The 26,943-nt window shown below is 55.2% G+C and overlaps 1 protein-coding gene across 2 annotated transcripts; it reads right to left on the reverse strand.

Moving 5' to 3' along the window:
- Positions 1–456: 456 nt before the first annotated feature.
- Positions 457–26,328, reverse strand: LHX6 (LIM homeobox 6). 2 transcript variants are annotated; one of them, XM_055541048.1, is made up of 9 exons: positions 26,168–26,328; positions 24,373–24,555; positions 23,891–24,012; positions 14,864–15,084; positions 12,268–12,368; positions 11,955–12,050; positions 11,578–11,752; positions 7,007–7,110; positions 457–2,680 (listed from the first exon to the last, which is right to left on the reverse strand). In XM_055541048.1, exons 1-9 carry the CDS (start codon positions 26,249–26,251, stop codon positions 2,660–2,662), a joined length of 1,107 nt encoding a protein of 368 aa, XP_055397023.1. In that variant the 5' UTR covers positions 26,252–26,328; the 3' UTR covers positions 457–2,659. The 2 variants fall into 2 exon arrangements, with proteins under 2 accessions (XP_055397023.1, XP_055397024.1); XM_055541049.1 differs by lacking the exons at positions 7,007–7,110; positions 26,168–26,328 and adding an exon at positions 24,947–25,015.
- Positions 26,329–26,943: the final 615 nt, after the last annotated feature.

A 26,943-nucleotide genomic window follows, 5' to 3' on the forward strand; every position in this document is an offset into this window, starting at 1 on the left:
CACTCCACCCCATTTCCCAGTCAGGTTCCTCTATGCTCGTCTCTGGCCTCCCAGCATCTCCTCTTGTGAACTTACTCCGTGAACTTCTCATCTGAGTATTCAGCTCAAGTGCCCCCCTCCCCAAGTCCAGACAGCACATGGGGAGGGATCCGTCTACAGCATTTGCCTGACTGAGAGCTTCTCCCGGGCCGTTTTCTGAGCCTGCAAAGTCAGCACGGGACCCAGCAGAGTGTGGTGGGGAGTGAAGTGGGACACCAGCCAGTCTGATTTCCGGCACAGCACAGACTAGAGAAGAAACCCACCATGATGCCTTTACCCTGCTCAGCCTCCGAGCTGGAAGGGGTTTCACTGTCTAGCAGCCCTGCTACTCTGGGGGCCAGGCCTGAGCCTGAGCCCTTCACCAGAGAACAGGAAAGAAATGGAATCCTGTTGTGCTCTGGAGGTCAGTGCCAGCACTTCTACTTGCATTAACTTTATTTATTACACAAATAAGACATTTACAAAGCACAACATGAAAGGTATGTAACAAAACAGACATTGGTTTTACAAAAAAGTGCTTACAATTTTCTTTTTCCGTGTGTGTATGTGTGTGTGTGTGTTTCCCCCTTTTGCTTTGTATTTAAATAAATAGTCCTGATGGCCTGTAGGTTCTCAGGCTGCTCCATCAGGCTAGTGGAGACATGTCTGAACCGCAACATGCTACAACCACATGATCCACGCAAGGAACAGACCCTGGGGGGAGGCTCAAGGCAGAGTGGGTACTAGGTGACCCTGGGCAGGACTCGGCTGGCCACTCACCACATGATGGTGCTTGGGACTGGGATCACTGGGAGCAGAAATCAAAGGAAAGATTAGAGCTCCCCAATCACCAGGGATTGGGCCCAGCTGCTCCTGGTAAAGTCAGCCCCGAGCACAGGGCTAAGCACACATTATTCATTAGGTGAGTTCTGAACTAAGCTGCACCAACCGCATTCAGAGAGGTGCCTTCTCTTTGCCCTGAGTCAGCTGGAACTGTCTTTGAAAGCGAAAAGAAACAGGTTCCCTTCAGGGGCTACACCCGGGCCCAGCCCTCCTCTAGATCCCAGAGCGAGAATGGCATATAAGTTTTCATCTTAAGCGCCAACTTCAAGCATTTGGATTCCAAACCCTTATCCAGACTCAGCGAGATAGTGCTGCAACTGATGGTCGATGTCTGCCACGGGTGAAACCAGGGACAGCAGATACCTGTACCATGAACTTGCTTTCCCTGTCCTAGAGTCTCCTTCCCAAAGCAACATACCAGGTGAACCAAAGCCGGAAGGATGACTTGGGCTGAAACATGCTTACTAGCAGCCTCTAGTGGGAAATGCATCAGGACACAAAGTAATTCTAAAATTACAGGATAAGCTTGGGACAAATGAGCATCCCCTGAAAACATAAATCACGGTCGTGTGTAGCATGAGCCCTTTTGTTTTGGGGGGAGGGGAAGAGTAGCAGGACAGGGTGGGTGTGAGCACAGCTGTCTGGTCTGGGTTCTCAGGAGTAGGCGGGGCTGGCTCTGGGCAGGGTTGATGGAGAAGCCCAGAAGTGCCAGCTAGAACCCTGGGCTTGGCACACTCACTCAGCATCAGGACCCTCTTTCTATGCAGAGATGGGTCCAGAATGAATGCTCTGACTGCCCTTTCCCTGGGCTCCATTCCCCAGTCCCTTCAGGAGATGCCCGCCCCACCCCTGCAAAAAAAAAGATGTGGCCCAAACAGCCCCACCCATCGGGAGTTAACAAGTAGCCAAGACGCGTCCCCAAGTGTAACCTGTCCAGACATTCAGAAATGTCACCGCACAGATCAAAACCCACCTCTGCCATGCCTTCGCACATATGCTGGATAACGGGGGGAAAGCGGGGCCCCCGGCACACACACCCCGAGATTCCTCTTTCCTCTCCTTAAAATGGCTCGTGCCCCTCCCAGCCCAACATGCTGACTCCTTCTCCTGGGCCTCCAAACTAATGGGGGGTCTTTGTTCCCCCCACCCCCTGCCTATCCCACTGCCTCTTGGTCTGGGCAGGCCTCCATCTTTGCCCTGTTGGGCCTCTCAGGGTTGGTCAGTGTCTCTTCTCTCTCTGAACTAACTTGACATAACCAGACAGATGGAAATGATAAAATTAGAACATAGCTTTCCTTTGGGGACATCCCACAAACACTGTAGAGTTTTCCAGACAAAAGCAACAGAGCGGATAACACTGGGGGTTGTTGACTATTTAGAATTTGGAGATGGTTCCAAGGAAGTAGTCAAGGCCAACACAGGAGGAAAGAAAACCTGTAAATTGGAAGGCTGTTGGCGTCACGCAACTCAATTCGGCCTTTTGCTATTGTGATCAGCTTAAGTTGAAGAGGACGACTCCTGTCTAAATGGGAAACGTGGGCTGTTGTTTTCACCCTGGCTCCAAGTGTCAGGGAGCTCTGCTTTTCTGGAGGAGGGCTCCGCAGTGCTCCTTGTGGGTTCTGGTTCTCAGCAGGAGACAGGGAGGCCAGGCCCAGGGGCCCAGCTGGCGGCGGGCAGGATGGCAGATGAGGGGTGGATGCAGAGCGGGTGATCCCTGGCAGCAGCTCAGACTCCGGGTTTCAGCGGCTAAGGGACAGCTGCAGGTCGCCCATGGACAGATGTGGAAGTGCCGGCAGTGTCAGTACTGAAAAAGGATGACCTGCAAGAGGAGGGCGTGGGAGGGGGCTGAGCCAGAGTCGGCGCCGCCTGGCAGCCCCCCAGAGGTCCTCAAAGGCCTGGAGAAGGAGGGGGACCCAGGGCCCACATCTGAGTTCAAATCCTGGCTCAGTCACTTGCTTGCTGTGCAGCCTTGGGCAACTCACCTCACCTCTCTGAATCTGTTTCCTCATCTGTCAAACAGGGATGAGCACACCTCTCTCCCTCTCTCTCTCAGAATGGGGAGGAATCAGGAAGATTCAAGAGCAGCAGCTAGCACCTCCTGGGCACACTCCCTGGCACTTGGTATAGTGCACACGGGCGTGATTTCACAGAGCCTGGCCTTAACCCCCCCAGGGTGCCCTGATACCATCTCCTTTTTACAGGGGAGGCACTGGGGCCAGAGAGGTGAAAATCAAAGAGCCTGGGATCACCCGGCCCGGAAGAGGTGGACCCAGCACGGCAACCCCAGCCTGGCTCTAGAATAAGCTCTGCTCGTTAGACCCACTGCCTCTTCCTCTCCAGGCCACCTTAAAAGTTACCAATGGTGCTTACCAAGTACCAGGCAATGGGCCAAGCCCTTCATACGTCCAAGCCCTTGGAGAGGCAGGTGGCTGAGACATGCCAGGTGCCTGACACATAGAGGGTGGTCAGGGACCACTGCTTCCTCTCCGTCTCCCACCTAAGATGCCTGGCTGACCTCGCACTGCCGCCAACACAGCCCCGAAGGTTCAGCTCAAGGATTATTGGCTGTCTGGCCAATGGGGTGTGCCTTTTGACAGTCCAGTGCCAGGAGGAGATTTCAAGTGGGCCGGGGACATCCGGTGGGCATGGCCATATGGCTGTTCCATTTTTCGATCAAGAATGTTAACGGCCCAGGTCGGTTTCCAGGAGGAAGAGATGGAAGAAAGCAATGGTGATCCTCGCCATAAGAGTCATCATAATAATAACCAACACACACGGAGCACTTCCTGCACGCCTGGCATCGTGCCAGGCCCTGTACATATATAATCGCATTTGCTTTCAGCAACAACCTTGCATGGTAGGAACTATTATCCCCATTTTGTGGATGAAGGAACTGAGGCTCAGAGAAACCGTGTTCCCAAGTCCCAAGGTGAGAAGGTAGCCGAGCTGAGGTTTGGTCTGCCTGACTCTGGAGCTCACCCCCACCTTAGACTGTGCTCTCCTCTAGTCTCTGGGTTGCCTACCTGGCTTTGGGCTCTTCCTAATAGAAGCTCTCTCCAGAGGGATGACCCTGCCTGTCCATGAGCCTCTGTCTCTCCATCTGAGCAATGATGGCCAGCCTCTGATTTTTAAGAACTTTCCAAGCTCTGAACTGTGGGATCAGGGGCCATGACAGGGAAGAAATGTTGGTTCTGGAAACTCACAGGGATGAGCAGTCCAATGACAACACGGCAGAGGCACAGGATGCTACCCTAATGCTCACGGCACTGTTCTCTGGGCCAGGCCAGTGCTGGTCTTGATGAGTGGGTTTGGGGGGGGCTGCCCCAGGGGGCCCTGAATCTCTTCCTCGCCAGGCTGAATCAGGCCCGGAGGGATTTGGAAGAAAGCCCACAAGGTTCTGCACTGCCTGGACATACACAGTCTACCAGGCCCCAGGGGTTTGGCAAGATGTGGACAGAGAAGGTTCCTGGGAGCTGGCAGGAAGGTCTGACAGTGAGAGGGTGGAAGGTCATGAGGAGGGGGAAATGTTTTTCTGTAGAGTTGCTGGATGTGAAGTTGAGGCTCTGGGCCAGCAAGAGAGAACTCTGGCTCGACAGCCAATCCCAGGGGCCAGAAACCTTCCCCAGCCAAAAGCTGCCAGACCCCTAGACTGGCTCATCCTTCAGGCTGAACCAGACATAACCACAGGCTTAGCTGAGAAACCAGGAGACAAGGGCTCATCTCCAAGTGCTGAGCCCAGAGTTAATTCCTTCCAAAGATCCCTTTTGACCCCAGAAAATGCCCAGGCCCTTTGCTTGAAGGTACAGGGCCCTCATTATGTGACCCCCTGTTGGCTCCTCCTCCACTTCCCTGGGCCCCAGCCACACTAAGCCCCCTGCTGTCCTTCCAGGTTCTTCCAAACCTCTGTGCCTTGGCAGGGATTCCTCACGTCCCCTGCCTCTCCCCTAGAGCTGGCCATTCTGTCTTCTGGGTCCTTGAAGATTCACGTTCATCCCTTATCCTCAACTGCCCAGGGGTGTAGCTGCCCACCTCCTGCTCTAAGCCACCCTGAGGACAGGGACCATGCCAGCTCGCCTCTGAGTCCTGGTGCAGGGTGGGACAGGATGAATGCTCTCCTGCAGGCCAGGGGGCAGCTAGCCCTAGGATCAAGGCCAGCTGTACCCACACTTGCTGTGTGTCTCTGGGCGAGCTGCTGCTCTGGCTGAGCCCATGTCTGCAGGGATGAGATGGAGTCAACCACAGTCATCATCCCAGGGAGGCTGTGAAGGGTGAGGTCAAAGAGAGCACTGTGCAGACTGTCAAGTGCGGCTCAGAAGCACATGGTTACTGAGCCAGGTGGACTTCAAATCTGAGGGGCTAGCTGCATCCCTGGACAGGTCGGGTCACTTCTCTGAGCCGCGTTGCCTTATCTTTACCATGAGGATGCCATCCTCATATCCACAGTGTGATCGGGGGCATCAGACAACATATGTAAAGTGCCTGCCATGAACAAAGAAGCTGTTTACCCAAGGTAGCCCTTCCTGTGAGTATGACAGTCTCAAAGGGGATGTTCCTGGGGTGGGGTCACCCACCACTGGGGTCTCCAGAATTTGGGACTGCATACGTACTACCATTTACTTATAAACCTACTGGTCCTAGTGGCTGGCTGTACCTCCGCATCATCTACTTTCCCCACGGTGCCCAGCCCTCAGACCAGCCCCACAGGTAGGTGCTTAATCAGGAGGTGGAGTAAGAGGGGCTGTCCTGGAAAGGTAGTCCCACTCTTGGCTGCCTGCCAGAATCACTGGGGCTGGGTATGACACCCGTGGGTCCCTGGGGCCCACCCCAGCTCCCCAGAGGTGAGGCTGGGGAATCTGCCTCTCTAGGAGCTGCCCAAATGATGCTGAGGCAAAGAAGACTGTGTTCAGGCCTGGCCCTGTTTCTCCTCAAACCCAGCACATCCTCTGACTCCTGGGGCTCCCTGCCTCTCCAAGGACCACTACAGTGATACTTCTAAAAGAGACCTCCAGCGCCCACCACGGTCCACGCAGCTCCACCTGGCAACCTGAGGGCTCCACCACTCACTCTTATTCCTCCCAGGCTCATGTGCCAGCAGCTCTGAATCACTCTGGGTTCCCCGAGAGCCCTGGCGGCTCATGCCTTCCCTGCCAAACCCTGAGGCTCAGGCGTGCCTTCCTCCAGGAAGCCTTTGTGTGTCTCTCCTGAGCCCCCACCCCCAGCTCCCCTGGCCCCAGCATCACAGTTGAATCATACTTGTGTCCTAACTGTTGGCCTCCTCGAGGGCAGGAACTACATTTCCTTCATCTCTGTGCTCCTGGCAATTGACCTGGGGCTCCTGGGAACAACCTGTACATAGCATGACGGTTGAAGAACTGATTTTGTGAACAAGTAAAGGTACAAGTTCTCATTCTGGCTCTGTGACCTTGAGCTACCTGGGCCTCATTTTCTAAAAGAAGGGGTTGTCTGAGAGCAGTGGCTTTCAAGGCTCACTGCGAGCTCTCCTGGAGCTGAGTGGGAGGTGGGGGCTCTACTCCCTCTGCAGTTTCATCCAGAGTGGCTCCCCACCGACCTCATTTCATCTCCATTCTTCGTTATGAGAAAGAGCAAACAAGTGGGTTCCCGGGCTTAAGAACAGAGCTTTCAAGCCACTGGACTGGGTGACATCCAAGCACCCTTCTGAATGTCCAGTCCTACTGCTTGAGACAACCAGAGATCGGGTTCCACAAAGGAGGCCTTACCAGTTGACCAAGGGCCACTGGCTGGCCTGCTGTCCCTGGGCCCCACCAGCTCAGGATATTCACTCGCAACAGATAGGAACACAAAGGAGGAAGCAGGAGGAGGAACCCGTGACATGGTGGGAGGCAGGGTGGTGTGTGATACAAGCCCTGCTCAGAGCCGCAACATTTGAGCGAAGTAACCAAATCCGTAAATCTGAAAAAGAGAAGGCCAGCCGTGGTGGGGAGCCACCAGGGGCTGGCCGTACACTCCGAACACACTGGCACCAGATCAAGGGACTGCGTGGTGGGGCTCAGGGGGGCCTGAGTGTGCCGGGCTGAGGGTGCCTGCTCAGCGACGAGAATCTTGCCAGAAACCCAATCCTGGCGGGGGGGCTCTGACCCACCCCACCCAACCGGGCTCCATTTACCTTCTCCCCCCGGTTGGAGAGTGGTCCATCCATATCGGCTTTGAGGTGGACTGGGGGCGCGGTGTAAGGCAGCCGGCAGTGCACCTGCCCACACTGTACCTGACCTGTGGACGAGAGGACGCCTTGGAGCCCATCCCCCAGTCTCCATGCAGCATCCCACCAGCCCTGGGCTCGATAGGCTGGAGCCCTGGGGCCATTTTCACCTCTACCACTTACCAGTGGGGTGGCCCTGGGCAAAATTTCAGTAGGGTTGGTTGCAATACCCTATGTGAAAGTCTTTTGGCTTCTGGGATCTTAGTTCCCAGACCAGGGATCAAACCCGTGCCCTCTGCAATGGAAGCGCAGAGTCCTAGCCACTGGACCACCAGGGAAGTCCCTGAAAGTCTATGAGCAATGAAGCTACGTGTGACAACTGTCTGTTGTGTGTGTGCTCAGTTGTGTCCTACTTTTTGTGACCCCATGGACTATAGCTCACGAGGCTTCTCTCTCCATGGAATTTTCCAGGCAAGAATACTGGAGCTGCCATTTCCTTCTCTGGGGGAATCTTCCTGACCCAGGGATCGAATCTGCATCTCTGGTGTCTCCTGCATTAGCAGATAGATTCTTTACCAACTGTGCCACCTGGGAAGCGTAGTTGATAATAACTATCTAACTCACTGATACACACTCATAAATGAATATGTACATCCCCTATGTTCACAATAGCCAAGTCAACCTAGATGCCCATCAACAGATGAATGGATAAAGAAAATGTGGTACATATATGTGATGGGATACTACTCAGCCATAAAAAGGAAGGAAATAATGCCATTTGCAGCAACAAGAACAGACCTAAAGATCCTTATAATAAGTCAGAAAGAGAAAGACAAACACCATATGATATCACTTATGTGTGGAATCTAAAATACGACACAAATGAACTTTTATGAAACAGAAATAGACTCACAGATATAGAGAAAAGATTTGTGGTTGCCAAGCAGGGAGGTAGGAGAGGAACGGAGTGGGAATTTGGGGTTAGCAGATGCAAACTATTACATACAGAAGGGATAAACAAGGTCCTGCTGTATAGCACAGGGAACTATATTCAACATTCTCTGGCAAACCATAATGGGAAATAATATTAAAAAAATGTGTATATATATGTATGTGTGTATATATATATATAGAATCATTTTGCTGTACAGCAGAAATTAACACATTGTAAATCAACTATATTATAGTTTAGAAGTTTTAAGAAGAGAGAAAAAGAAATGAATATTTACATTCAAGGCTGTACATTCCTATATTCAAGGCTCTACCCCATCCATTCAAGTCCTTCCTTGGTGTGTTGTTCCTTCTCATCTCCCAGGTATCACCAGGGTTTTACCCCCCTCCCCTAGAGGACTCTGTACTCATACGTCACCTTCTCTAGGATGCTCTCCCTGACCACCCTATTCACAACTGCCACCCAACACCAATACCTACCCACTACCTTCCCTGCCTGTCTTCTCAGCTTTATTTTTTCTCCTTAGCACTTACCATCATCTGACTTACTGTATATTTTTATTGTTTATTTGATGTTATCTGTCTTTGCCAGCTAGACTGCAACCTCTAATGAGGGCAGGAATTTTTGATTGTTTCTAGATTCTAGATCTTTGTGGATTTCCAGGACCTAGAATAAGGCACGGCATCTAGTAGGTACCCTTTAAGATTTTGCTGGATGAATCTCTACCCTATTCTAATATTAAAACAGTGAGGGGTAAGGCCATCCTTGGTCTGACCCAAATGTCTCATGCTTCCACCTCTTTGCCACTACAATGAAGCCTATGGCCTCACTCTTCTCTGAACTTCGTCCTCTTTGGTTGCAGGGGAAGGAGCCCTGTACAGAGACCTGCAATTAATATGTGACAGGGCAAGTCACTGTGACTTTTTGAGCTACAGTTCCCTCATCTGGGGAAGATGGAGGAATTCTTAATACGGGGGGTTCTAAGGGCCCATGAACAGCCTAAGATTATGTAGAGAACTCTGTGCATATGTATGCATTTCTGGAGTCTAGTTCCAAAGCTTTTTTATGAGATTCCAAGCTTGAAAGTGTTAGTCGCTCAGTCGTGCCCGAATCTTTGTGACCCCATGGTCTGCAGCCCAGCAGGCTCCTCTGTCCATGAGATTTTCCAGGCAAGGATACTGGAGTGGGTTGCCATTTCTTTCTCCAGGGGATCTTCCCAATCCAGGGATCAGAACCTGGGTCTCCTGCCCTGCAGGCAGATTCTTTACCAACTGAGCTACAAGGGAAGCCCAAGCTTAAACGCTCTGGGAAACTCAGGAACCTGTGAATTCAGTGAATGGCAAAGAAAATTTCTAAGGGGACCTTCAGTCACGCAACAGGAGGTAGCACGTTCAAACACCCTTGGCACCTCCTGCCCCAAGCTGGGTTCACCTTGAGGGGAAACGGAAAGGGCATTTCAGTCCTTTCTCTAGGTGTCCCTAGGCTTGGCCAACAATCTATGTGGACAGAATCCTGACATAGCTCTGGAGACCATGGCCCCACTCTCCGTGGGGTCACCTAGATCCATTACCAACTTCACAGCAAACGTTGGCTGGTGGCCCAGACTCCTAGTACCTAGAGAGCCCCTGGTGCTTGGCACCTTTAACAGATGAACTAGATAGTCAATGAGCTCTCTGCAGCTTGAACATGTCATTGTTTAGAAAAGAAAGGAGGAAAAGAGTCCCTCCTACTGAGCAGATGGTTCAGAAATGGAACAGAACAAAGAGACACTGGCAGACACTGCCACTTTCAACTGGCAGCCTGGTGCAGTAGGCAGGATTCTGCATTCGCAGCTCTGCAAACCAGAACCACCACTACCATCATAAGAGCAGCTAATACTTTTCCAGACTTACTAAATACTGAAGACATTAAGTCAGTGATCTCATCTGATGCTCACAATACTGCTTTGAGATAGGTATTCTCCTTTTAAAAAAAGAGATTGGATTCTTATTGTCTTCATTTTTACAGATGAGGAAACTGGTATTCCAGGATAAGACGACATGTGCCCAATGTCTCACAGCTTGTAAGTGACAGAGGTGGGCTCTGAAGCCCCACAGTGTGACACTAAAGCCCACATTTCATCATTAAAGAATCCTGGCTCCCACTAACTTACTGTGGACCATTGGTTTCCTCATCTGTGCAGTAGAACAGTGATGTTTAGAAACATCTGTCGAGATAGTGCCTGGCACATGGCAGGGACTCGGGACACAGCTGTGCCCTCTCTGATCTCCCTTCTCTTTCTCTTTTACTTGAACCCAGAGAAGAGAGGGTTTGAGCTTGTGGGTATGTTGTTGCCACCTATTTTCCTGGTCATGCCCAGCTTTGAGGAAACAATCAACAGAAACAACCTCAAAGGGAAAGAAAATCTGTGATAAGCACCCATTCAGTAGCAAACTCACTAAATGCCCATCCTCCAGACATGCACAAGGCTACTCACTCTCTCCCCCAGATTTCCACTCTTCGATCACTCCACCATGACCTGCCACCCCTCGCCCACAGTGCTCAGTCCCCACTAACACACCCCCTCTCCCTCCTTTATTTGTTTATTGTCTCCCCTCCTCCCCATCCTGCCACCTGAGCCTCAGGAACGCACAGGCTTTGGTCTGTTGTATCCCAGTGCTTGGGGCTCCCCAGGTGAAGCTAGGAGTAAAGAACCCAGCTGCCAATGCAGGAGACACAAGACATGTGGGTTTGATCACTGGGTCAGGAAAAGGAAATAGCAACCCACTCCAATATTCTTGCCTGGAGAATCCAATGGACAGAGGAGCCTGGCAGAATACAGTCCATGGGGTTGCAAAGAGTTGGACACAACTGACGAGACTTAGCACACAGGCATCCCAGTGCTTAGGGCACAGAAAGCACTCAAAAAGTACTTACTGAACACAGCGGATCACCACCCTGTGAGGTAGCATCATTAATGTCCCTGTGTACAGATGAGGAAACAGGCTCAAGGAAGTCAGGTGATTTGCCCTTGGCCTCAGCTGTGGGTACTCCTGTCACCCTGGCTCTCTTCTGTGACCCAAACGCACTCAAGCCAGGGCACTTTCTGGATAGACTTGGTTCCTCTGCTGCCTGCATTCCTATTTCCCCTCTCCTTGTGTCTCACTCATTCCTACCATCCTTCTGGTCTCATCCTTCTGGTCTCCACACACTCCCATCCAGAATCCTGACTACAGGAATCACCACAATGAAAACCAAACGGCTCATCTATCTGGTATTGTTTCCTGTCTCTCCCACCAGAACTCAGGCTTCCACAGGGAAGGGACTTTACCCTTCTTGTTCTTTTCCTAGTCCTCAGGCTCTGGCGCAGAGTGGGTGTTGAGAGAGTACGTTTTGAATGGCTTGCCTCTACGGAAGAGTCCAGCTCCACTGCGGCAGAGTTGGGGAACTTAACTCCTCTCCCCCACCTCTAGGTCCGAGTGACTGAGGAACCCTCAGCTGCACTCACGAGGCTCAGCAAGGCCTCCCCACGCCTCCGCCACCCACGAGCGCTCGTCTATACCCGCTCTCCCACAGGCCTGGCGACCGGGGTGTCGCGGTCACTTACTCTCTATGTAGCCGTGCAGGGTGACCATGCGAGCCCGCTCGGGGCTGCTGAACGGGGAGTAGTGGATGTCGTCGGACAGGGCGGAGGGGAGGCGGGACGGCGGCGCCCCGGAGGGCGGCACTGGATGCTGCGGTGTGTGCTTTTTATGACGCGCTCGGCAGTTTTGAAACCACACCTGGAACGACAGCCTCAGCAGCCTCAGCCTCGCGGAAAAGGGCTGGACGCGCCGCTGCGGGACCCCAGGCGGGACTGCCTCGTCGCCACCTGAGGAAGGGCGGCCACGTGTGCCCCCGCGGACCCGCAGCCCGGCTACGCGCTCGAGGGCCCGCCCCCAGGCCCCGCCCCAGACCCGAAGGCCCCGCCCACCCCGGCCCCACCTGAATGACCCTTCGGCTGAGGCCCGTCATGTCCGCAAGCTTCTGCAGCGTCTGCGCGTCGGGGTTGTTGTCCTGCGCGAACTGCGCCTGCATAACCTGCCAGGCGCCGCGGGGCGGTGAGGCACGAGCCCCCCGAGGTCTCCAAGGCCCCGGCCCAATCAGAGGCTCCGGCCCGGAGGCCACGCCCCCAGGCAGCTACAGCCCCTCCCTGCCACCCGCGGGTCGGGCAGAGGGGAGGAGTCAGGAGGCCCTATCAGCCCCGCCCACTCCGAGGCCCCGCCCACACCCGACCACTCGCGGCCAGCCCGGGTACCTGCAACTGCTCGGCGGTGAACGATGTCCGGGCGCGCTTAGCCGGCTTGGGCTGACTGTCCTGTTCCGAGGGCACTGCCCCCTCCAGCGTGAGGCCGTTCCCTGGGGGCGACAGAAGTGGCTGACCACGCGTCCCCATCTCTTCTAGTGGCAGCCTGGAAAGGACGGGGGTGGGGGGAGCTGGTCCCTGGAAGTGTCAGGAGCGGAGTTGGCTGGGAGCAGGAATCCCAGGGTCCTAAGCCCCTGAACTCAGTCTTTGGGGAAGGGGCTTCTACTTCTGAGCATCTGCTCAGTACCAGACGCTTCTCTTTGGGGGTGCCCTGTACTTCTCACAACCCTGAGGACTAGTGACATTATCCTCGTGTTACAGCGGAGGATACTGAGGTTCAGAAAGAAGAAAGTCCCAGCTCTGGACCTTTCAACTAGTATTCTGAAAGCTAGCTGACTCTAGCATCCCAGTTTGGTCTCCCTCCTTGACATACTGGGGAAACCAAAGACTGATGGAGATGGGAAGCAGGCAGGTTACAGAACTGTGATCCTAATTTAAAAAAAAAAAAAAAAAGGATGGAAACAAAAAGTTTGGAAGGATATACACCAAAGGCTTAGGAGAGGGAGTGCAATTATGAAGACTCAATGTTTCTGCAGCTTCTGAAGTTTTTCCAACAATCACATGTCATCACCTTCTCTAAGATTTAATTTTGTTAACTGGAGTATTCTCTTTCCACTTAACATTACTTTTTTAATCACACTAAATATATTCCTTTCTTTTAATATCTCATTTTTCTGAATGCAAAGGTAATATATGATCCTTATCAATAACTCAGAAAATTCAGATAAACACAAAGAAGAAAATTAAAATCTCCAGAAACTCCACCACTATTCATAATTTTTTAATTAGGAAAAAGTGTGCTGAAAGAAAGAAAAACACTCCAACATACATACATAGAACAAAATCTGGGAAGATATACACTAAAATGTGAGGGGTGGTGGCATTTGGAGTGGTCTTTATTTTCTTCTTTTTGCTTACCATCCTTTCTAAATTTTCTATAATGGACATGTGTGTGTTTAAGTTTTACAAGTAAAGCAGTAGCCAAAACTGAGGGCTGGTCAGTAAAGGAGATCTGAGGTCATAAGCCTTCAGGTTCCCTGCATGATAGGAGTCTGGAGTCAGGTCTGGCTATGAGAGTGGAGTGTAACTGGCAAGGCTGTGGCTATGGGGTCCTGTTTGGTCCAGATATGGAAGGAACCTGGAGTGACTGATGGCTCATGGTGTGGGGGAAACGCTGACTCCTGGACTTCCACTCCAGCTCCACAACTGACTTGCCCAGTTTGCTTGCAGGTAAATTCAGAGCACCCCAGCTTCACTTGCTCCCCACCCAGACCCACTCAGCCCTGATCCTGGCAGGAGAAAGTGATGGCCTTGCTGTGGCCAAGGCTTCCTAGGTGGCGCAGTGGTAAGGAATACACCTGCCAAAGCAGGAGACGTGGGTTCGACCCCTGGGTCAGGAAGATCCCCAAGAGTAGGAAATGGCAATCTACTCCAGTATTCTTGCCTGGAAAATTCCTTGGATAACCAAGCCTGGTGGGCTATAGTCCATGTAGTCTCAGAGTAAGACATGAGTGAGCGACTGACTGGTGCTGTGGCCATGGCCAACAGCACTCTGGGGATTCCGAACTAGTCCTCTGACTAGAGACTGGGGCAGTGTGCTCCATACTTCCTGAGAGGCACTGGGGATGGGGCAGACACTTTATATGACTTAACCTCTACAAACCCGGGAAGACCTAGGTCCTGTCCATGAGTCTAAGTGTCTTCGGAAATCTCAGTATCAAAGTCAGAAGAGATTTAGGGGTCTTCCTAGTCCAAGATCCCCTGGAAAAGGGAAAGGCTAACCACTCCAGTATTCTGGCCTGGAGAATTCCATGGACTATCCATGGAGCCGCAAAGAGTGTAACACAACTGAGAGACTTTCACTTTCACTAGTCCAATAACCATTTTCCCACTAGGCCCAGAGATAAAAGGCAACTTTGTAGGTCAGCACACCCTGCCAGAAGCAAAACTGAAGTTCCGGTCTCTAGACTCAAAGGCCTTTCTCCTTACAGCCCAGAATGAAAACCCCATGCCCAAACCTCTGGCTTGTAGCTGCTGGGGTGGGAGTTGGGAGGAGAGGGTTGTATCATCTCTGGACGACTGGCCCAAGCCTGGTTCCAGCAAAGGAGAGGGGATGAACCTCCAGGCCACCCAGAGCTATCCAAAGGCGGAGTAGGCTGCTGGTGATGAGAGTCACCACTAGGGCCATTGAGTGCCTTTTGGCTTTTCCGAACATCAACCTCATCTATCTCTGAGGTGTCTTATCGTTAGCCCCATTTTACAGAGTAGGAAACACAGTTTGCAAGGACCAGCAGTGTTACTTCAGACTTGCAAACAAATGGTGGAGCCAGAAGTGCAAAGTCTGTGCACAGCCCCACCCCCATGCTGCTCCCAGGTGATAAGGGGGGGCGCCTGGATCTAGAGAATTTCAAGCAGTCCCTGGGGTGCTGAGGTGGCGTGGGGGTCATAGAGGGCTGGGGGTGGGGAGGGGTAGGGGCGGGTTGGGTACCGTTCTCCGCGGCCCTCTTGAGGTTCTCGATCATGGTGTCGTAGTGAATACGGCAGAGCACCTTCTCCTCGACCAGGCCAAACTCCTCCCCTGTGGATAGCTGGCGCTTGCACGAGAAGCAGGCGAAACAGGCCAGGTGGTAGGCATTGCCGCGCGCCCGCCGGACCCAGTCGCTGGCGTAGATCTGTCGGCCGCACCGAGCGCACTTGGTCCCGAATCGGCTGTGGCACATGGCGGGGGAGGGGAGGAAAGGGATGGTGAGGCTCAGACCAGCCATCCAAACCCCTGAGTCTCCGTCACACCCGGTTCCCGAGGGACTTCACTCGTGCATTTCCCTTTGTCTGGATTCACCATCCCCTGCAGCCAAGTCCCACCTGGAAGGTGAGCTGGTGGGTGGTTTCTTACTTTCTTCTTGGTGCTTTTCTGAGTTTTTCAAATAGTCTACCATGATCACTTAATTTGTATATAACATTACTTTGCTCAATAAAATACAGGGGAAATATAATAATAGCAATAACTTGGCAAATTTATGAGCACTTACCACTTGCCCAGCAAGATTCTAAGTGTTTTTTTGTTGATTGTCCCAATTAATCTTCATTTTGCAAATGAGGAAAATGGGGACCAGAGAGGTAAAGTAATTGGCACAAGGTCACACAGCTTGCAAGGAGAGAAGCCCTAGCCAGTCTGACTCTGGAGAAGAATAAACTGTAACCCAGCTGTAGAGAAATTTGAGAGTTTCTTGAAAGCATAGACAGGTATGCACTTACTGGCTCCGTGACCCTGGACACAGTGTTTAGCTTCTCTGAGTTCTCGTTTTCTTGCCCTGAGCTGAACTAGGTGACAACAGCAATGGTTAGTGCTATTGGTTTAGTGCTTTGCAGTCTATTCAGTAAGGAGCTAGTCTCAGACTCCAGAGCCCTGTGTCACTTGAACAAGAGAGAAAAGCCCAGATCAAATGCCTCACTCTCTCTCAAGCTTTCCCCGATTCTGCCGCTTCCCCTTCGCCCTCCCACTTTGTGGTGTGGCTGCCTCCACCGCCACGGGACTGGGAGCCCCTCTAGGAAGCAGCAGAGTCTGTTTACCCTGTCCCAGAAGTCAGCCCAAAGCCTGGCCCCGGAGCACCAGGGAAAGTCTTTTCTTGAAGTGGATGACTCACCCAGCGACCCTGCGCCAACCCTCTGGTACACACTCTTTTTCAGGGAATGATGACCCCACTCATCTAGCCCCTCAAGCTTAGAAACCTAAATCAACCACCCCTCCTTCTCCTCAACCCAGCAACCAACAAATCATCAGGCACTGTAGGTTCCCTTTCCTAAGTATCTCTGGGACCCATCTCTTCCTCTCCACTGCCACTGCTGCTTTCCTAAGCCTTGCTCCCATCATGCACCCCTCACTGCCAATCTTTACGCCTGTTTCCAGCGACACCCTGGCCAACTCAGCCTCCACACAGTGGCTACAGGGAAGTTTCCAGCATGGATGCTTTATGCTGTCCCCTACCCAGCTTAAAATCCTCTGGTGGCTCCACTCTACGCTCAGGATCTGGTCCAAGATCCTTGGAGTTGACAGAGCTCAACAGACCACATCCTCTCTTGGCTCATCTCCTCCCTAACCTTCCTCAGGATCCCTCACCCCACACCTAAGCATGAGCCTGAGTCAGCCACGAGGGAAGGTGGTCCCAGGTCTTATGACCCCTCTGAAGCACTCCCCACTCCCCAGGCTTTCGCACAAACTGTTTCCTCTTCCCACCGCCGTGGACCTCCCCACTCCTAGTTCCACGGCTCCCAGCACCACCTTCTCAGCACTGAACACATCGACTTATAAAAGTCGGGTTTCTTGGCTCTCCCTTCTACCCCGGCATTCCTGGGAAAGGATCTAGAAGATTTGCCTCTGTGTCCCCAGAGGCACATTTCCACCCAAAAGAGCACTGGAAGCGCCTTGAGAGCGCGCAGGAACCAGCCCAGCAAATGCGCTCTGGTTACAGCCTCGCCTGCCCTGGCAAACACAAACAACTGCCGGTTGAATAAACGGTCTCGGGTTGAACTGAGGAGCGGAGGCCTTGGCCAGCACCGACTACAGGCGTCCCTCCAGTGCCATGCCGCTCTCTCGGAAAAGGGGCTCTAGGGGACCCTGTCGGCGGCCGCGGGGTTCGCTCAGGCCGCTCTGCGCGCCTTGGCCGAGTCAACCGTCCCTCAAACAGACGGAAGTGGTTCCCCACCCAGGAAATTCGGCTTCCCCAGCACAGCCCGCGGTCTCCGTTTCCAATCCTTCAGTAAAGAGGAGAGGAAATCGTTTTGCCCATTTTAGTCTGCTCCCGTCGAGGGGCAGATTCCGAATTCCGCTGCCGGGCTCCAGACTGGGAGAACTTCCTGGCCTCTGAAAGGAAGAAGGAAGGGCCAGCCGGGTGCAGAACCCTCGCTACGCTCCAGGGTTCTGGGCCGCAACTTTTTCCTTGCCTCCCCTTCGCCGCAGCCATGTGAAGTGGGGACCCTGACACTCAATTTGCACACGTGGGATCGGAGGTTCAAGGTGGACAAGTGACTTGTCCAAGACGACACGGAGTATGGAACACGGGTTGAGGTCCCTTCCGACGTGCAAAAAATCCCCTAGAACCTGCGAAAGCAGCGGGACTGGAGATGCGTAGAGGTGAAACCCGGTGGTATGAACAGGAAAGGGGCCTGGTTTGACTGCGTCGCATCCCCACTCCGAGCCTTGGGTACAGGAAACTCCCTCGCGCAGGGCCTGGGGCCTCCGCAGGCTCGGGTAGAGGGAGCCTGAAAGAGATGGTAGAGGAAGGTCCCGGCCTTGAGATGCAGGCGAGAGCTATTGCGTCTCCAGCCAGCGGTTTCCGTGTTCCGGGATCGGTGCGCAGAACCGGAGTTTAAATTCCTGGATCCTGGTGCTTGGCTCTGCGGGATTCGTCGTTTTCCGCCAGGACGCATCCAAGACTCCTCGCGCATCCCTGATCTTCCGCTCCAGGAGTCCGCGACGCCGGGCGCGTTCTGCGCCTCCACTGGCCGCTCCCAGAGCCCCATCCCCTTGTTCTGAGGCGGGAACCGCAGGCGACCTTTCAGCAACTTTATCTCCCATCTCATATCACCTCAAATGCTGGGAACTGTCCCCTGCTCTAGGATCTCCCTTTGCGCGTCGTGTCTCCGCCCAGTCAATGAAACCATCCTGGCGTTTAGATCCTCGGATGGGGATGGGGGTCATTTTGCAGTTTGGGATGCGTTTCAGGCGATTCCTGAAGCGTGTCCCCCACTCGGGGAAGGTGGTGTAAACAAGGGGCACCAGGAGGCTTACGGATCCAGGCTCTGACAAACCGACAGACTCCTTTCCCAGGCGGGCAGCGAGGCCCGAGCCGCTGAATTCCGGAAGCAGCGAAATCGGCGGCAGAGACAACGAAACTTCAAGAAAGGGGTGTTCGGGAGCTGCGAAGGGAGCGCCAAAGGGATTAGGGGGCGCGGCCACTGCTCGCCTCCCCCTGCCTTGTGCGCGCCCCTCCCTGGGTCCCCGCGCGCGCCACGAGGCAAAGGCGCAAAGCACAGAGGCGCGTTGGGGATGGAGAGGTGTCGGAGGTAGGAAGCACAGCCTGGCAGCTGCTGCAAGGAGTGGAGTGGGCGCCGCGCACCGCCTTGCCCTCTCTCCGCGGAAGCCGGGAACGCAGACATCTGGGTACTGGTGGCTTTGCGGAGGGAGCTGTGCGCCAGGGACGGAATCAGGCTAGCTCTCTCGGCCTGTCTCTCCAGGAACCGAGCAGGAGCCCAGCAGTTATTTGTTGCGTGAATGAGCCTCAACGAAAGAGCCCATCGGAATTTCACTACTACTCCTGTCCCCATTGCTAAGCTACCCCTTTTCTGGAAACCGGAGCTCAGAGTGGGAGGGCCAATGTTAAGAAGCTAGTGAGACAAGGCGCTGACACTCAAAACCAGTGTTCCCTTGTTTTGCGTTCGGAACGCTCACTTGAGGGCCTTTGAGAAGAGATTCTATGAGGCAAACAAGTTGCGGGGGGATAGTCCTATGCCTTCTGCTTCTTCCCTGCTTTGCAAACCCACAGAAGAAGAAGCCGAAAACAACAGAACCAGCATTTAAGAGGTTAAAACGCCCCACTCCTCGGAGGTCCCAGCCGAAGCCCCTCCCCGAACGCCTCTCTCAGCTCCCCCAACATCTGTCCCCCAACAGCTGGCGGCCCAGCACTGGGCTGCTCTCAGCCGCGGTGGGGGGCCGCTTCCCAGCTCTGAGCTTCCCCGGGGACCCTCGGGGTCCGGGGGAGGGGGTGGGATTCCCCCGCTGGAGTATGTGGTCGGAGCTTGGGTTCAAGGGGAAACGAGGAAGAAAAGCCTGCCGGCTTGCCCTAAGTCACTAGGGCCAAGTGGGGGACAGGAACCATTGTGGGCAGCCCCCCTTCCCAGGCCCAGCCCCGGGCACTCTCTGAACCCCACCCCCATCAACGCAAGAAGAGATAGTTAACCCTTTACTCCCCATGCCCGTGGTCAGGAGACAAGAGGGCGAAGGACCTTGTGACCTGAACCTCCAGTCACTGGGACTCTGAGTTCACTCCTGCCCTAGTACTCCCAGGGCCCACCCAGGGACAGTCAGTCAGAGCACAGAGGGTACTGCCTCTGGGAAGCCAGCCAGCCAGGTAGGGAGTCTTAGGGCCAGCAGGGGTGGGTGGGTGTGGTCTTTGCCATTCCATGGGCCCCACCTTGCACAGGCGGCAGGTTGCTGAGGTGGCTCAGCTACAGAAGAAGAGTGCCAAATATTTAGACATAAGGATGGTAAGTCAGGCAGCTGTGAGGGTTATCCAAGTTCTGCCACTTATTAGCTGTGTGACCTCACTACTCAGGGCCTCAGCTTCCCCTTCTATAATATAGGGGTTATGACAATTACCTACTCACAGGGTGGATGGGAGGATTCAATGAGATAAAGCAAGGAGATGTAAAGGGTTAACACAGTTCCCGGCTTAGAGATGCGCTCTGTACAGTCTCCAGACAGCATCTTCGGTCCTGTCCTCTTCCACTCTCTCACTGGTGGTACGCATTCTCCATTCTCTTGGGACACTGTCTCCCCCAGTCTACAATAGGTATGACACTTAGGAGGGGAGGGGCCAGAGGGGCACTGCAGATCAGTCCATGGGGGGGCAGCAGCCACAGGTCGGTGGGTGGGAGGAAGCTGTCTGGTTGGTTTATTTAAAAAAAAAATTATTTATTTGACTGTACTGGGTCTTAATTGCAGCAGGGGGGATCTAGATCTCTGACCAGGGATCTAACCCAGGTCCCCTGCATTGGAAGCATGGAGTCTTAGCCTCTGGACCACCAGAAAAGTCCTCTGTCTGGGGTTTGATTGTTGAGACATGAATCTCCCAGAAAGGAACACTATCTTCCCACCTCCCCACACACAGGACTCCCCCTCCCCAACTTCTTGGAAGCAAATAGAAAGCAAAATGGTCTTAACCCAAAAAGTGAAGAAGTTAAAAGCATCACACATCTTCCTGGTGGAAAAAAAATTTTTTTTTCTGCTAGGACTCAGGGAGTGAGGGGAGGTGGGAATCTGATTGAAGCCACAAGGGCTGGTGAGGTCCCTGTTTGGATGGTGAGTTGGAGAAACTGAGGCAGAGAGGTCCAGTGAACTCAGAGAGGGCACGCAGTCAGTGGAAAGCCAATTCATTCCAACAAAGCCAGGAGCAGCAATGGCCCTCCAGACTCTACCCCACCCAGGCACAGCCACCTGCCTCCTGCCCCGGTAAGCTTGGAGTGCTTTCCTAACATCTAGTTTCCAGAGCCCCCGTGCTACCAGCTCTGCCAAAGAAGATAGAAGAGGAGTCTACAGACCAGTGTCAGGGAAGAGCAAGATAGCAGATAGAACCGAGAGGAAGCCCTTCCCTGGGGAATAAGACCAGAGGTCAGAGGACCTCAGCAGCTACCAGTGGGGTCTTGGCCACTTCCTCCCTCCCTGCATCCTGTTCAGAAATCTTGGCCTCTCTTTGGGGTGAGTGCTCCAGCCCATTTCCCATCAGACCCTTGATCTTGGGTTTCAGGAAACAGAGGGCCAGAGAATCTGAGTGCTAGGCCCTTCCCTGAGCCCCAATCTAGAGAGGGGGCTCTGCCTTCCACGTCACCACCACGCTCTCTCCAGGAAGAGCTCACTTCCAGCGCCACCCAGAGCCTGGGCTGCCGCTCAGAGCAGACAATAGTCCCTGCCTGGTGCTCCGCCTGCTTTTTTCTCTCCCTTTTTGTGGGTTTCATTATTTTTGTTACAGGTGGGGCTGCCAGGGATGAGTTATGCCTGCAGGGAGACCTGGCTGGGGGAGAAATGATCAGAAAAGCCACAATTCTCTCATCCCAGGGAATGTGAGCCTTTATTCGCTCTATTTTTTTTTTAACAAAAAAAATCTGTTTTAGTTTTGCTTTGAGGGCTATTGTCACTTGAAAAGGATTAGTGCCCAGAACCTGCAGCCCAGAAGTGGCCCAGCCCCATTCTTGCTCCCCAAGCTGTCTGAGGAAATGCCACCAGGGCGGGTGCCCCTGCCACCCTGCCAATGGTGACACTCATAGCACCTACCCTTTAGTGAGCCTCTGCTGAGCCTTCCTCCCTTCACTGGCCTTCTTGGCAGCTCAGAGAGGTACCCTGGTAGGAGGACACTGAGGGCAGAGAGATGCAGTGATTTGCCCGAGGTCACACAGTGATTCAGGGTTGGCCTCATGGAGTCTGGTCTCTGTGTCTCCATGATAGCTGGATATCTCATTCTTCATCCCACTGCCGTGGAAAGGAAGGCAATGGAGGCTTTGAACAGTAGGGTCAGGATCTGAGTTTTGGCTAATCCTTGGAGATCTAGGAAAGCACATCAACCAAGGAGGCTTGGTCCAGCTTTGGGCATGAGCTGGGGCTGGAAAAGCAGCACAGACACGTGGGCAAGTGGCTCACAGGGTGGCGGGTCTGCTGCCACCAGGAGAACCAGGAGAGGGGGCCAGGCCTACCTTACTCTGCGGGAAGAGGCCAGCTGGGTTACCCAGGCTGTCCTGGGCCACTGATGAACACAAGGAGCCCCGAAAGAGCAGCTGGGTTGTTTCTTTGCCAACTGGAGTCAGGCCTAGAGCAGGGACCCTAACCTCTGCTTCCTGCCCTGGCCAGTGAAGAGTCAGGACAGTGGAGGGGAGAGGTCACACTCTGGTTACACACCACACAATGACAGCCCTGCCCTCACATACACACAGCTGCAACCCATATCCACAAATCCACAGTCACTTCACACCCTTGAGCCCTCAGTGCCTGGATTAAGGCCATAAGCAGAAATGCCCCTCAGAGGAGGGGTGTGTGGCAGGGTGGGGAATGATGGGATTTCAGTCTCTCACCTTGAGACCCCAGTCCAGAAGGAAGCTTGTCTTGACCAACTTGCACAACACACACACACACACACACACACACACGGTCCCAGCATTCACAGAGACACATACTCTCCACTCACACATGAACTGACAAATGCTTGCTGTAAAGGAATACTCACGCTATCCACACGCCCTTCGCCCTACTCAGTTAACACATTCAGGCAGGCCACTGCACAGATCCGGACAGGCAGACACGTGTGCATCCTCGCACTTGGAGTCCCAGGCCACCTGGTAGAGCCACCCTTGCCCATGCACACCCTAGCTGCACTTCCACTCACACCCATGCACCGATGGAGAAGAGTCCGTTTCTCCAGCCAGGCTTCCTAAGGTGTCCTTAGAGCACCCCAGCCCCAAATACTACAAGCCTCCCCCTAGATTCAAGGTCCTCTCTTTCCAAGTTCCCAGAGACTCAAAGCCAGGGGAAGGGTAGGGGAAGCGGCATTGCCTTACATAGCATCCCCTGACTTAGAAGGTCTTTCTGGGGCTGGGGTATTCCCAGGAAGGCTGCATCGGTGACCTCTCTCGGGGCAGGGATGGGAAGGATGTCGGCGGGATGGGGGCTCCTGGTTGTAGGAAGAGTAGCTTTCTCCACTTCCTAAGAAAGCTCTTGGGAACAGGCGTCCTGCCCAGGAACCAATTCCACTCCACTCTCTCTGGACTCCATAGGCCCGAGTTCAGGCCTGTTTCACGCTTCCCCTAGGGATCGGGCCGGCAGTCGCTGCTTCTCTGACCTCACCGTGACCTCGACCCCATGACCCGGGCAGGGCCGAGCCGCCTGGTGAGGAGCCAGGCGCGCGCAAGCGGCGGAGATGCGGGAGGATCAGCTAGGCTGCTGTCGAGAGCTGCCGGACGCGGCACCGCGGGGCGGAGGGTGCAGCCCAGGGTGATCCTACTGGGGGGCTCTGGCTGCGGCGCCCCACTCCCCCTTCCTGTCCCGGCAGCCCAAAGTCAGAGCCTAGACCCGGGAGAAGCTGAAGCCGGGGAAGAAACGGCGACGGAGCTGGGACTGGAACCGGCACCCGGGGCGCAAGCAGGATCCCAGACACGAAATCCTACACTCGAGCGATGCCGGGGTCTGAGTTGAGGCGGAGCCGGAGACCGAGGTCGGGGGTTAGATCGAGAGCTTGAATATGGGTTCGGATCCGAGACCCATGCGAGGCTAGTGCTTAAGGCCGAACCAGACCTGAATCCAGCCTCGAACTCGGCCGAGGTAAGAGCCGGGACCAGAGCCGGGACAAGAGTCTAGAGCCCAGCTCAGGGTCCTGCCGGGTAGAGACGCCGGCTTTGCTGGAGTGGGAGTAGGGTTACAGCCCAGGGCCGGGGGCCTCGGAGCTCGACCGACGCGCTGGGAGTCGGAACCGGAGCCTGAGGTTCAGGCAGGAACCGAGAGGGAGCCAGAGACGCGACCAAAGCCGAATGGGCCTCAGCAACCGGAGGCGGATCACCGGCCCGAACCCCTGCCGGCACAGACGAGCGGCCTGGAGCTCCTGGTGCTTGGCGCTGAGAGCGGGTGGGCTGGGCCCCCGCGCTGCGCCGCGCAGGGGCATTCGGAACACGGGGGCCTCCGGAGCCAGAGACCGAGCGCAGCTGACAAACGGCCTCTGAGACCCCCGGCGACACTGCTGGCCCTGCGGCCGCAGCCTACCTGAAGTAGTCCATCTTGCAGAAGATTTCCTTGTTCTTGATGTAGCAGCTGTTCTGCTGCCTCAGCGACGTGCGACACACGGAGCACTCGAGGCAGCGCACGTGCCAGATGAGGTTGTTGACCTGGGGAGGGGGCGGAGATGGGGGGACGGCTGAGCGAGGACCTCTGCGCGCGCCCGGCTCCAGCCTCCCCGGCCCCCTTTGCAGACACAGGCGCCGGAGCTCTGAAGAAACATGTGACTCCCCCCACTTTTCTTCTGTAACATGGAAACTCAGGGAAATAGAAATCAACTGCCCATTTTTCAGACGGGAACCCGGGGGCGCAGAGAGACGCAAAGATCTGCCCGAAGCCGCGGAGTCTGCCCGGGGCTGAGCAAGGATTCGAACTGACAGGACCCGGCGCCGGCGTGGCTCCCCCTGCAGTCCTCAGGGTCACAACCCACACCCCGCCAACACACACGCAACAACCCGCCCCTGTCTCACCTTGAGCAGATAGCGGTCCAGGATCTCCAGGCCGCAGCTGGAGCATATGTTCTTGCCGGCGGACGGCACGGAGGAGGCGGCAGAGGGAGGTGAGCAGACGGAAGGCGTGCTGGGCGTACAGGGAGAGGCCCGGCCTTCGTCCTTGTCCAGAGCGCCGGCCAGGGCCTCAGCGTCCGACTGAGCCTGCCGTAGGGGAGAGGGAGAAGCCGCACTCTGAGCTGCGGGCCGAGTCCGGTGCCCAACGTTGCTGCAGCCTCGGAGACAGACCCGGGCCTCAGCGAACCAACCGACAACGAAATCCCCCCCAAACGACAAGCCACGGGCTACAGGACAGGAATGGAAGGGCCTACTGGAGAGGAAAGGACGGCTCCAACTTTTAGCACGAGCGTCCTAGGTGCCAGGAGCGGTCAAAGCTCGCCTTTCCGGCCAGAAAACCGAGGCTTATAGAGGGACGGCGCCCTGCGACAGTCCCCCAGCGCACGGGACAGCTGTTCGGGGCCGGAAAGCCGCGTCAGCTCCCCAGGGCCCGGCCGCCAGGGCACCGGGGACCGAAGGCAGGGCCGAACGAACTCACCATGGCGGGTGGCGCGGTCCCTTCAAGGCAGCGGGTGGTCGCTTTGCAGCCGGACCCTGGCTGGGCCATCACCTGGGGGAGGGGGGAGGGAACGCAAGCGGCGGCGGCTGCAGCACTGGATCCGCGCAGCCTGAGCCCAGCGCCTCCCCGCGCCTGTTATATAAACCGGCGCGGAACAATGAGTCCTAACTTTGTAGTGGGCATTTAAAGCCCTTCCCCACAAAAGCGGTGTCTCTCTAATGAAGCAATTTGAATTTGGATTGGATTTTTTCCCTCTCTCTCCCCCTCTCCCTGCACTTAACCCGTGGCTCTTGAAGTAATCGCTTAGTTCCCTTGCAATCCAAGCCTCTGAGGGGGAAAAAAAACACGCGCACACACACAAACTACCTGCAATTAGAAATTGTCGTGAATGCCCAAGATAAGAGGTAGCCAGAGTGTCAATTCCAACTGTCAATCAGTGAGATCCATCAGGCCGCCCAAAGAATTGCAAATTTGATTTTTTAATGGTAGTAATTAAAAATCGAATTTTTTCTCCCTCCACCCACCCCCCTTCCTCGCTCCCTTCTCCTCCTCTCGGCGCAAAATGCAAAAAGGAGAAAAGAGAGAAAGAAAGAAAATAAAAAAGAGATTGGGGAGGGGCGCTTGAGGAAAATAAACCCTGAGCGCTGGGAGCATCAGCCCGTCCGCCCCGCGCGCGCCGCGAAATTGATGTAGCGATGCTGACGCGGATTCAGGCGCTTTCCGAGGGCCAGTCCTAGGAAAACCCAGAGCAAAACGGGGGCGAGATCGGGGACGAAACAGGGCCCAAAAAAGAAAAGGGAGGCGTCCAAGAAGAGGAAAGAGCACCCTCCAGCCCCTCGGAGCTCCCGGGACCGACCCCGCGCCGCGATTCTCAGCGTTGCGCCGGCACAACCCCCGGCGCATCGGCGCTATCAGCGCCTATTCAGACGGACAATACCCGCCTCGCCTCCTCTTGATTCGCCTGTGTCTTTGCTAAATCGCTTTTTGAGAAATTCCTCCAACATTTGCATAATGTGTTCCCGCTTTCCGCGACCCCCCTCCTCGTGCTCGCGCGCGCTCACACACTCACAGACACACACTCCCAGGCGCACCCCCGCACCCCTCCTCCCCGCGGCCGCCCGTCGCCCGGCCCAGCCCGGCTGGGTCCCGGCCCCATCCGACCCCGGCCCGGGCGGCTCACCCACTCACTCGCTCGCTCACCTGGTCGGTGGCGGGGCCGCCCTCGGCCGGCAGCCGGCAGCCCTCGGGCAGCGCCGGGGCTGCGTTCTCATGCTTCCAGTACATGGGCCGGGGAGCGGCGGGCTCGGCGGGCACGCGGCTCGGAGAGCCGTGCCGCGAGGGGCCACGGCCGCAGTGCGAGCAAAGGCTGAACCAAGAGCAGGAGGAGAGCGGAGGCGCCGGCCCCGCCGCCCCGGGCCCGGCCCCAGCCCCCGCCCCCGGCCCGCGCGCAGCCCCGGCCTCCCTGGCTGCCGCCGCCGCTGCCTCGGAAGAAGGTCCCGACAAACTTGGAGAGGCCCCCGCCCCCTCCTCCTCCTCCTCCTCCTTCTCCTCTCCCTCCTCTAGGTCCTCCTCCTCTTCCAGCTGCGGCGGCGGCCGCCCTGCCGCTGGAGCCCCGCTCGGTTCAAGATGAGTCATGCGTGACCAATCCCCTCCCCGCCAAGGGAGAGCGAGACACACACAGCGAGGCGGCGACCCAGAGACACACACACAGACCGACAGACACACAGAAACTCAGAACCGCCGGCAGAGAGACTGAGGGACACGCTGACATACAAAAGGCACCGGCAGGCGCAGACACCCAGCTCTCATCACCGCCCCCTCCACCCCTTGACGGGGCACCCACAGCTCTCAGCCACAGCCCCACTTACAGGTAGAAGAGGGACCCATGCTCACACCTTGGGTTTCATATAAAGTCACACATCAGGCTCCGTTGATGCAATGCCATGCCTGGCACGTTTGTGTACATGCTGATGCAA

This window comes from Bubalus kerabau, chromosome 11 (genome assembly GCF_029407905.1).
Source record: "Bubalus kerabau isolate K-KA32 ecotype Philippines breed swamp buffalo chromosome 11, PCC_UOA_SB_1v2, whole genome shotgun sequence".
NCBI lineage: Eukaryota > Metazoa > Chordata > Mammalia > Artiodactyla > Bovidae > Bubalus > Bubalus kerabau.